Source organism: Mesitornis unicolor, unplaced genomic scaffold, assembly GCF_000695765.1.
Source record: "Mesitornis unicolor isolate BGI_N332 unplaced genomic scaffold, ASM69576v1 scaffold20252, whole genome shotgun sequence".
Classification (NCBI taxonomy): Eukaryota; Metazoa; Chordata; class Aves; order Mesitornithiformes; family Mesitornithidae; genus Mesitornis; species Mesitornis unicolor.
Genome location: NW_010170069.1, coordinates 19,398 through 31,701, shown reverse-complemented (window position 1 = coordinate 31,701; position 12,304 = coordinate 19,398). Strand labels below are relative to the sequence as shown.

The following is a 12,304-nucleotide window of genomic DNA, read 5'->3' as shown; positions in this document are numbered from 1 at the left end:
TATCTGCCTGAACACACAACTCACTCATACCAGAAGCACTTCTGAGACAGTTTTTCCTACACCAAGTGCTCTACATAGCTATAAAGCATTCAGCAGAACAAGTTGAAAGATATTCACAAAACAGATAGAATAAACAGACAGAAAAATAACTCATAAATCCATGCAACTGAAAAGTCTAGCAATATCAGCAATCAGTCTCCAGAGAAGCCTGAATCGTGTCAAACTCACCAAACACTCACCTCAATACTTGTATCACTCTACTCACTCCAGAGGTCATTAACTCAAATTTTAATATTTCCCATGCGACCAAAAGCAAGGTCAGGAGGTGGGTAGCTGCAGCATTGCCGGAGGGATGTCCCTTTCTCCGAACAGGTGGTAATGAAAACCCTTTTTGAGCTGTTCTGCATTCCTTGGAAACTGATTAAACTAACAGCCACAATCTCCAGAAGAGAGATAAAGCATTTTAGGACTCTCACTTCCAGCAAACTGACTGAACCATAAGTGGACAAAGCTAAAGGAAGATATTCACGATGAAGGTAGAATTTTGTGCTCTGCATAATACAGCCTATAGGCACAGCAAGACGTGTGACTTGACCTACACTGGTCTGATTACAACCTATCGGAGCACTGCAGGAGAAAGTCATGAATCTCAGACGAGCTCAAGGCCAGCTAAAAGGAGCCTTTTGAAAAACTATAATATACCCTCTTTCTGCAACTAACTTGCTTTTATGGGCCTTTAAACAGAGTTACCTAATTCAGGCTAGATAATTTAGGTTAAGAGCCCCTGTTTTTATCTGCACTGAAAATATACTCTGAACGCTGCAGTCCATCATTACTGTTTTCTTCCTTAAGATCTTTTAAAATGCAAACGCATTCTGGAGCATCCCCAATAGAGTGAGCGAAGAAATTCGAGAAGAAATTCCCTTGAAATTATATCAGCATTATCCCATTTCTAAGCATTAGGTTCCACTATGCTCACAGGTATAACAAAGATCACATACATGGGTGAGGGAAGTTTAAGGAAGGATATGTTTCTAGGAAATGACTTTACATCGATCATAGGGTAGGAATCTAGTGGTGAATCAAATGTGCTTTGTCAAAGAGAAATACTAAATCTCTGGGAATCAAAGTGTCCCATTGTCCAATGCCTTTCCATTAGGAACAAATAGATATAAAAAAATCACAGAAAAGGCAAAAAGTATTTAGATAATTACTACATATTTTTGTTTGCCACAAAAATATTACAATTGCATATTACAAAATAACCTTTTAAGTATCCGGAACACAGCATTCTTGGATTAAGCTTCTGCAAGCTTTGATCCAAACTTACACTGCTTAATAATAAGTATTAATGCATGATGCCTGTTACTCTGTCATTTTGTTGAAGAAGGAGTCAAATCTGTACTCCACACAAAGTCAGTAGGATCCTCAGGAGTACAGGATCCCTTTGAAACTAGTATTTAAGATTGCAAAGCAAGACATTCGGCTGTTGCAAAAAGACTTTAAAGATGTTAATTTGATGTCCTGAGCCCCATTACTTTACAGTCTTTATGCTAACTTTCTTAATAAAAGGGGTTTTTTATGTTTTTCTAAGCACAAACCAAGAATACTGTTCAGCAACCACCAACATGATAGCTCACTGAGAGGTGACAAACATTTATGGTAGAGCTGTACTAGATTTTAATCCAAAGCACGTGCTTATTTGCACAGCCCAGCTATAGAGTGATGGCCTATGTCTCTGCAGGTCGTGTCAGTGAAGCTCAGAACTGCTGCTCAGATTTTCCCAACAGTGCATCACACAGGGAGATGAAGAGCTATTCCACAGCACGATGGATAACCTCTGGTGCAGTATATTCCTGCTCAGTAGTATCTAGTGCTTGTCATCACAAGCTTCTAGAACAGAGTGTGACCATATATCTATCTAATATACGTTACACATACGTAACATCATAATTCTTATTAGGGAGTAGTTCCCCAAAAAAACCACTTTATTGATTCAGAGCAGTAACTGGGAACCGAAGGTTTCACTAACGGGCTCATAGGCAAGGTTTAGAAAAGCATTCACTAAACATTTATTCATTCTACAGGGTCCTGTAATCTTGGAAAGGTGAGAAGTTTGACTTCAGGAATAGGCTTCCCCATCCTAAATAAGGGAATAATTTCCTTGAGGGGTCTTTAGGACTCCAGATGTGCAGAGTCATAAGGACAGGGAATTCTCTTGAGTGCTCACCTGTTTCTGTGCCTTACAAGATAACCACTGGTGCCAAAGATGTATAACTATCTTTGTGCTACTTTCCATGCCTTGATAAAAAAAAAGATGATTTCCCCACAGAAATACCTTCCCCAGCTGCAGATGGAAGACCCACCAGAAAAGCCTCTTCAGCAGCAGAGCAGCATGGCATGGGGAACCCACTGGAGATACCTCACTGTGTAGAGAGATGCATGGCAAAATTCCCAGGGAAACAGCTCCTGCTCCCAGGGCAAGAAGGAGCAAACCATGTTGCTACCCAAAAGCTTTCTCTTCCATGCAATTCATTTGTAGATAGCACCATACAGTAGCCCAAAACGAAAGATGCTTTATTTTCAAAATGCCAGCAACATTGCCTTCCTCTTAGCATCTGTCAAAAGCCAAAGCAGTGCCCAGACACACAGCTACATCCTGGGCGGTAATGCAAGTCACTGCGAGCGGAAAAGAAATTGACAAAAAGGGAAAAATGAGTTTCAGTTCCTTTTAGTGAGGTTTAACCTCTCTAAGTTCATGAACTCAGTTATCTACCATTAACCACTTGTAAAAATATTAGCTTCTGGTTTTCCTGTTTCGTGTGCTGGAGGATTTATTTCAGGGAACTTTCAGTCTTTCTTTTGATTCTAATGCTCTTAAAACAACTGCTAGAAAAGGCATAATATAGTCCAAATCAAAAACAAAACCAGCACAATGAAACATTTTACTCATGACCATTTTTTGTACTAATTATCCGGCTATTTTCCGCCAAATCATTCACAAAACCCAAGCAGACAGAAGCACAAGAGGGACCTATTTGTAAAAACCTAAAGTAACACCTTTAATCTCTGATTAACTTGTTGCCTGTCTTAAACTGTCCATACACACAAAATATTTATTCTTACCAGCTACAAAGAAATGCAGTCTTTCCTAAAACACTAAGCTGCTGATGGTAAAACAATGTTCAGAGCATTTATTTGTTTCAAATCTGTTACGCACTACATCTCCATCCAGATTTCCATTTTTGATTAATCCAGCAGCTGTGTTTTCCTGGAACAAGAGCGGATCATGAAGCCCAGGATGAAGCACAAAAGAACACAAGATAAAGGGAGAAGTGCCAGACACTCCATAGTGTTCTTTGAGCATTTGCTGTTGCTGCTGACTCCACTTTTAGAGCAAATATATACTGGCAACAGGAGGCAGTATAAAATTCAAAGATAGGTAGTTCCTGCTCCACCTGTTAAATTCAACTCCTTCCAAGCCAGGAAGAACCTCTCTGACAAATAGAAGCTGTAATTATACGTGATTATTTTTAAAAATCTGCCTTTAATAATACCAGCACATCCATACAGAAGTAAATGAAGCTGCAGACCAAAGATCACTTGATATTTTCTGTTAAGAGACAAACACCTCACAAACAGAGTCAGAAAGACAAACAAGCAAATTGTCCCGAAGCACATTGCCAAGAAGGAAGTTTCTTGAAGATTTGTCTATAAAGCCAGAAGCGATTTCCACCTCCCTCCCCACAACAGCTATCACTTGGTTTTTACCTCTGTAATTTTAAATATTTTAGGTAACAAACATCTAAATCCTCACAGATTTGCAAACAGATGTGCTGGGGGAAGTGGTTAAAGGAACATTTCACAATTCTCATCCAGCTAGAGGACTCGCTAGCAAGGGTAATGCCAAGCCACAGCTTCTTTTCAGAACCACCCTGGGTAGGAAGCCAGGAGCGCTCTGTACTTAGTTACTGAGTTGCTGCTGCATTCCTCAGGAGCTTTTCAGAAGTCCCTCAGGAGCCACTGAATCTAGTACTTTTTCCTCATACGAAGCTGAAACAACAACTTCCTTCTGCAGAACTACTTAAGAAAGACCAAGAGTCCTGACCTGAACTGGTCAGGATCACTCCTTCGTACATCCCGTACAACAGTTTTACATGAATGTTATTTAATTAAAGATAAGTTCAGCTTTATACATTGTTGATATCAGTGTTCTATCTAAAAGTTATTGTCACTCCAGAGCTGCTCTAAAGTGGAAGTCTCATTCGTTTTTTTTCTTTGATAGAAAATGACAATGTATTATTCAAAACAAACAAATAGATGAGCAATTTTCAAATAAAATGCATTTCTGTCTTCTTTTTGTGTACCTCAGAGAAGTCCTTCTTATTTGTATGATTCAGACCAAGTCTTCCACTTTTACAAATAAAAATTGCTCAAAAAGTTAAATGAATGGTTTATTTCATTACTTGCTATGGCAACCCTATTTATCATTGAAACAATTAGTTCTTTATGTGAATTAGGCCTATGGATCAAGAAATTACCATAGATACTACCAGCAGCCTTAGAGAAAATAGTGATAGATAAATGTCTAACAGAATAGCAAGCTGTTTCTCATAGATGGTATGTGATGACCAAAAGTATTACAAGGAAACAGGACTTGTGTGGTTTATTTGATGTATTTTGTTCACCTTACCTCATTTTTACCTAGATTACTTTTGCTTGAACACTGTTGATGGACCAAGTGTGACCTCAACTGGACTATTTACACAATCTCAGACTCCAACAGAAATCTGGCGCTGGGTTATACGGGTGCTATCAATCCCACACATAACCCTTGGAAAGTAATTTTGCTGTACTTGTTTGCATTTGTTTAAGAGTGTACTGTATTTTAAAAGTCTTTTGTAAGAATTACCTGGTTTAAATGAATTTAGAAGCCACCAGTATATATACTATTTCTTTTTACTAAGTGGACTTCCAGTGTTCTGTAGGACAGTCTCCAGGCCAGATAGTAGAGATCAAAAGAGGAATCAAGGTCACAGTCTTACCCATGTTCCCAAAGTTTGGATGAGTTCAGATACAAGGTTTTGATTTTATCTTCTGCCTATGAATAAATACATAAAACAGCTCAGTCGTACCAAGGTGTGCTGGTCCTTTTAGGGTAATTCTCACACTGCGACTCCCATGTGGTACAGCAATCACGGTTTCTTCCCCTAGGAAAATTAAAGAACTGCTTTAGAAGTTATCTTGCATCAGGGAATTTGCACATCACATAACTAGACTGAAAACTGTCAAACATGTCTAAGAAAATATTTAACAGGTTTCACATTTTTTCTATTAAAAATAAGATGTCATTTTATTAAGTACAGTATACTGAGTCTGTCTGCTATGCAACTACTAAGACCTATGGATGGACTTGTAAATCTTTCTTGCTATTGGAAAATTATTTGCTATTAACAAAAACAACTGAAATGTCAGTAGTGTATTAGGAACATATTTACACTCTGTTGTCCTGGTTTTATTGCCTAATCACTGAATTGACATAAAGAATCTGCTAAGTAGTACTTCCCCCTTACAAAAACCTGCAGCTGTTCAGTCTCATTTTGCCTACACCTCATTTCCTGCTGCAGGTCACAACTTTAATAAGTGGCAGGACTTACAGGAAATAAATCATCTACTTAACACTAACCCTTAACCAATTACAGACCAGTTAAGAGCAAATGTATATTAGCTACAGTGTATGTGTTATAACAGAATGTCTGCATCTAACTTACCATATAAGATCATTCCTTCCAGTAAGAGGCTCAATTTAAAATTAACTATAAACCAAACCAGCCCTGAACAGGACATGTCAATACAAAACAGCTTTTGGCTGCCTGAATGGCCTCTTCATATATAAACGTACAACACACTTACTTCAGTGCATTTTACAAAGGCAGAAAGTTATTACTTTCCATTTCAAATGTAGGAAATCTGTGATTTGCCCAAGCAAACTGAGTTAACGGTCAAATCTACAGGCAAGAGTCTTTCATGTCAACAAGAGCAGTGCTCTCAAATAGCGTATGCACAGTGTATGGCAGAGATATACACAAACGTACAAGAGAAGTGTCCAAGCAGCCAAGGACCAGCGTGCTGTCTCCCATTTCCATCTCAGCCCAGCTGCAAATCTTCTTTGAGACAGGACCTGCAAACATGGGTCCACTGCAGGTACACCCCATGGAGAGTGCGCTGTTCAGTGATAGCATCAACGCATATCTAGGGGCTGGTGTAGAGGAAGTTCATTTTTGCAAATTCAAAAAGTAATGTGAGTTGAAGGTCAGTGATACATTGGCTCCAAAATTACTGACACAATATTTAGAGGAGTATTTCAGTTTAGTTTTAACTAAAAAATAGTTTAAGAATGTTTCTTTCCACTTTAAACCAGACCCTTTTATAGTAGATGCTAAATTATCAGCTTCTGGTTTACATCTCCTTAGCATAAGTATGAAATCCTGCCAAATGTTCAGGATACTTCAAGCAAATACTGCAATTATTTTTTCTGAAATAAACGCCTTCTTATGTTACAGTTTTTATATCGCCAATTTCTAGGAAGGTCATTTAAATATAACAATTTATTTTGGATGTAGTAAAATATGATCTTTATTAATTTCATACTTGGGTATTCCACCAGAGTGCAAAATACTACAGTAAGAACAATAATACAGCTAAGGAGCCCTGGAAAAAACATTAACTACTGAACCACTTAATATCTTTCTGCATCTTGGTTTTTCATCAGAAGAATTGCTAAAGATAGCCAGAAGGTAGTGGATGTGTATATCTTTAAGGTAAGGAAATAACTACTGAATTCATATGTGCTCTACAATATTTGAGAGAAAGCAGGTTCGAGGGGCCCATCTGTCCCTCCTTGGTCAGGAAGTGTATCCTGTCTTGACAATCAACCAGCAGTTACAGCACAAAACCTCGAATAAGAGTCTGATTGTGACCAGTTCTGAATACATGCAACTGCTGTTTTGAAGTGGAACCAGGGGCACTCTGTGCTGAACGGACGAGGCCCAGATTTGCAGATGTGCAGAGATGTGTAGGACTGCTCCTCCTGAGAACAACCAGGGTCGTTCTGCTGTGCTTCTTCCACCTCCTTACAGCAAGCTCCACTCGCCCCGGCAGGCCTTGTTGATCCCTTTTCAGGATGCTTCACATTCCTTTAGCAGTACTACAGACATTCCACCCTCACCGAAGCACTCTCTGATATGGTCCAAAGGTCTCATGGGGGTGCTAAATTTGGTGTTTCTCTGCAGCAGAGACAATATTACCAGAAAGTATTTTATTTGCATTAGAGGAGATGACTAAGTTCACCACCACGGCAATGTTCAACCTTTGCAGCCCCACAGACCTGTCAAGAAGTCTGGCAGCAGGAGATTCTTGAAGCCTGACTGAGATAATTATGACCTAGGGCAGTCTTTCCCTGAGATGAAGTAAATTATAGGAAAAAATAAAAGTGAGATTTTTGGAATTCTGAACTGAGATGGGGAATTGGAAGAAAGTGGAACAGAGCTGACCAAAGGGACTCCACCTTCTCCTGAGGACAGCTTTAACTTCCTACAAAACAGTAGTTACAATTGTCCAGGTCTGGCTCCAAAACTATATATTCCAAAGGTCTCCAGTACTCAGTTGAACCACATAATTCGTATTCTTAAAGGAACACAAGGTCCTGTAAACCCATTTAAAAATGGTTATGCTGTACCTTTCCCATTAAATCAGTAGGATCCACACTATTAAAAGCAGTGAACATAAAAAAAAGCAGTGAAAACATATGAGGAAATTGCTACCCTAAAATTTATACTTAGAACTTCCAATTATGGTCATCCCCCCCCCCCAAAACTATTTATGTATCTTTGAAAGTTAATTGCTGACCTTTGTTCTAAAGCTGAAAGCAAAGAAACCCAAAAACATCTGGAACATGCAGAAACTGTAAAATCCAATTTTAGAGTCAGAAAGCTCACCTTAAGTGAGATATTGACTCTCTATTCTAACACAGCTTCCACAGTCGGGGTTCCCAAGGGCATGTGGGTCATCTTTCTCCAGCACCTGCTCAAAATGGGCTTTCTGCTCTTACCTGGGGACTATCTCAGCAAACGCATGTGCACACACTACACAACACTTGCTGATTAAGCTCCCAGACTGCTTTTACTTTAGATGGCAAGGTTTGATCCTGTTTCTATGGTGTTAATGTGGATTTAGATTCTGGATTTCCATGAGAGCAAGATCAGAGTCCCTGCTGTGGTAAGACTGGGAGCTAATCCCCAGGATCAAAATAAAGGACCCACATTCCTGAGCTCAATCCAATTCAGCAGGTTTTATTTATTTTTCCATGTGGGCCATGGTGGACCCATTTACTGTTTCACATGTGAGCCAGTAGGGATTTTTCCCTCTCTCCTCTTATGGCAGGGCAGAGGGTTTATTTCAGCCCTATAAAAACTGGTTTTTTTCCAGCACTTATCTGCTGGTCCTTTAATTCTGTTCAAAGACCTATGTGCTCTCAAAACACAAAGAATAAAAGCCCAGAAACAACTACCAGCACAAGGGAACTAAAAACCTCAAAATATTTGGAGTCTTATTGCAGTGGTTTCCCTCATTCACTCTAATATTAGGAATAATTTCAGAAGACATTGGTACTGGGGCATATGCTGACCTACCTAATGACAAGAATCTCTGCAAAGCCAAACACATACTCTTTAAGAGACACCTAAACCAGATAGGTATGAGCTACTGAAAGCACCTAAAAGTCACACTGCAAAATCTGTACAGGCACATCCTTTCTGTCTTTGAGTCCTTCCCTCTCCAGTCTCACAATCTCTCACTCCTCTATCCCTCTATCCCTCTGTCCTTGACTTATGACTTATGACTCAAGGCTGCCTCTTCATCTGAGAGTGCCACTTCTTTGCATTCTTGAGTAAGTATAAGGCGTGGTAACCTGCTTTTGAGACAAACAGTGTGTCCTCCATTCATTTCAGTTAAATACTTTTATCTACTTCTGGATACCTCTTCTAAAATTTGTACGCACTAGAGAAAACGTACAAAGACACACAGTAAGCAGCCTCTAAAGAAAAAGGATCTCAAGGAAATACAGTGCAAAATAAATAATGAAATAGCTAACGTTCTTGTAAAGGAATTTCTCCAAGTAAGACAAGAGAGATCAGGAAAGTAAAGAAGGCAGCTTCATATTACCTGTGTAACAGCCCTAATTAAACATATCTGTAAATTGAAATAGTTGGTGCTGAGGACCCAGCACATACTACACATATTGCAGGTGCATCACTTTGGACTAACTCCACTCTGATCCCATGGACTGCATATTCAGTAGCTGTTGGAAAACATTAGATGCTTTTCTGGGGCACATCTTCCAGTTTAGCTTCATTCAAAAAGTTTTTTTTAAATCCAGTTTATGCTCTCCACGACCACTCCATGATGTGAACTGATGAGCAGCATGTTAGAGTCATGATGAATTTTCCTCTAAAAAAACATTCCTTATTCAAAATTACATGTTAATGTATTGGCATTCTATCTCTCCCCACACACAGTTTTTCTGCCAAACCAGTCCCAATTCCCTCTCCTGGCTCTACATACAGTTGACTTTTCCCCTTCCTCTCAGAGTGTTTCTGACTCCATCTCCCACCCCAGATTCCTTATCTAATCTCAGTCTTCCGCTCTTCCTTTTTCCTTGACCCAATGTACTTGTACAGCCAGTCCTAGGTCCTCCTCCCACCTTCTCATATCTGTTTTTCCCTCACTGCATGAACTAATGTCTATTTTTTTCTGTTCAGCTAGTCTCATCTTGACCTTTTCTCTCCTCATATGATCTCACCACCCTCAGTCATAAGTCTGAAGCTCGGGAAACTCAGAAGCTCTTCACAAAAATCTCTTCTGTAACGCCTGGATGTGAGGCTGGAGGCATCACAGAGTTCATCCCATAGTACCCATTCTACACAACTGCAAAGCAAAAAGCAAGAACAACCTCAAGGATGATTTTAAATAGTTTAGCTCTGGAAAAGCAACATGTTAGTTTATTCTAAGGAGATTGTACACATATAATCTGTTTGCAGTTAGGATGCGTAACAAGCTAGAACACACTTAAAGGGACAAGTTTTCAGAAATGTCTGCTGTTAACATCCATGAAGCCTCGACAGAGCCTGGAGGAAATGGTGGGGGCTGGGGGGAAGGGTTTGAAGGGTTGTAGTAAAAAATGTGTTGATGTTCACAGATACTGCAAAAGACGAGAAGACCATTGCCTGCCAAATTTCAAATCCCTGATCCATGATCAAGTTCAACAATGGGGGATGTTAAGACATATTAAAGAAAAGGTTTCAGGAATATTTTGACAGTGGGAAACAACATGTTTTTCTCTGGTGTGTCCTTGGAACATGATGAGTTATTTTGGCTGAATTTTCTCCAAAACATTCAGCACCTGGCACAGAAAGTTTCTGACCCAACTGTTGAATTTTGGCAAAAATTTATTCATATCAAGTGAACTATCAGGTGGCCTTGACAATAGGGTATAGTGGTTCCCTGTATATTGATTTCAAAGAGGGAAAAAGATGCAAGGTAGGAAGTTGTCACAAAACTGAGCCAGCTCATGATAGTGAGCAGGAAGCCCTGCAGAAGGCCTCTGCTTAGATAAATGACCAAGGCGAAATTAGGTTTTTGGTTATGTGTGCTTGGGGATGATGATATCCAAACATGTGACAAAAAGTGAACAATGGTAAATTACACAAGTGCCATAAAAATAAAATGCATGGCAAGAAGAAATTCAGTTACAAAACTATTGACATTGAAACCTTCCATATGAAGCTTTTAGCAAAAAGTTAAGAAAGGTAAAACTTCACCCCCTATTAATTTCAGAACCAGCATCTTTTCTTCTTCCTTGGTACCAGAACCAGAACACTTTCCTACCATTTCTTGCCAATAATGGTGCAGAAAGCAGACATCAGGGCCCAATCCTACAAATTTTCCATGTGCACAAAGTGTAGTGGAGTTAATGGGAGTTCCATGCACAAAGTAGTAGAAACATCAGGCCCACGATATCTCATTTCCCAATGAGACGGTACATTTTACAACTTATTACACTTTTTGTTTGAATATCATTAGTCAAACCTTTAATCATTTTACCAGAATGTTAGAATCTGACTTCCTGGCAGAAATCTGACTGACTTTGTCTTTCAAAGGCAATTAAGTGTTAGTGGAAAAAATAAAGAACTTTTGAAATGACAGTTCATTTCATATTTGCAAAGCAGTAAGCTTTCTTGCAGTGCTGTTTAGCTTTCTGATCAAAGGCATTCATTTTATGTAAAAACATATTAAAAGATAACAAAACAAAGTGAGTCCTTTATGAGAAATCATTTGCTATTGATGCCTAAATTTCTTTTTTAAATAAGGACTAAGATATCTAAGCATTCTTATTTTCCCTTACATCTCCCTTTCTTTTTTTTCCACAATGAAATCTTTGGCTCTTCCTTTCCTTCCAATACTTTAATTTGCCTTATTGCACTATAAAATTTACATCCTGCTCACAACCGTACAAGCTCCCTCTTAAACATATGTCTGTCATGTGTCGATACTTTACTTCTCCACACCAGTTCTGAAAGCTTCCAAATGACTGTTTGGAAGATATTGTGTCTCCCTTCACTCATACACTAGCACAAAGAAAGTATGGCTTTATTTCCACATTTCATTTACAGAGGATGATTCTATGGAACTGCTTCCACAGTGTTGAACAACTTGAACCAAAAGAGATTTTGGCACTATCACAATATCACAAAAATAATCAAAATTTCTGATTTTAGCAGCATGTGTACTGATTTGCTTATGTGAATGGTAATTCATTCATATAATCTAGCTGACTGCAGTGCAAGATAAAACCAAAACTTGACATAACTGATGTCTTTCCCCAGAACAGTCTTTCCTCATCTTTAATTTTAAAGAGCTCTTCAAGAGCCACTGAATTATAATAGAAAAACAGAAAATCATGGGTATTCTTCATAAACTGGTCAAGGCAACAGGAGACCTTCCACTGAGTGATGTCAGTTGCAATCAGCTCTTACCAGTGCAAGAGTACCACAAGTGAAAATATTTTCTGTTGCAAAATGACAGTCTCAAAACCAGATCTCTTTTACCACTTTGTCTTTATTGCGCTTACATACTAAGCAGCAAATAAATGTGAATCTTTTTATTTCTCTTATCATGAGCTATTCAACCAGATTTTCCAATCCAACAAGTTTAGTTTGGGTTGCTTTAAAGCTAGCTAGTGTGTCCC

The 12,304-nt window shown here is 38.9% G+C and overlaps 1 protein-coding gene across 1 annotated transcript in view; it reads right to left on the bottom strand.

The window, feature by feature from the left end:
• Positions 1 to 12,304, bottom strand: part of ADAMTSL3 (ADAMTS-like 3) — a gene marked incomplete at both ends in the record, with an annotated part of 86,245 nt that overhangs the window by 57,609 nt on the left and 16,332 nt on the right. Inside the window, one exon of the mRNA XM_010179581.1 lies at positions 5,136 to 5,210. Coding sequence (XP_010177883.1) covers positions 5,136 to 5,210 — 75 coding nt within the window. The remainder of the gene's footprint in view (positions 1 to 5,135; positions 5,211 to 12,304) is intronic.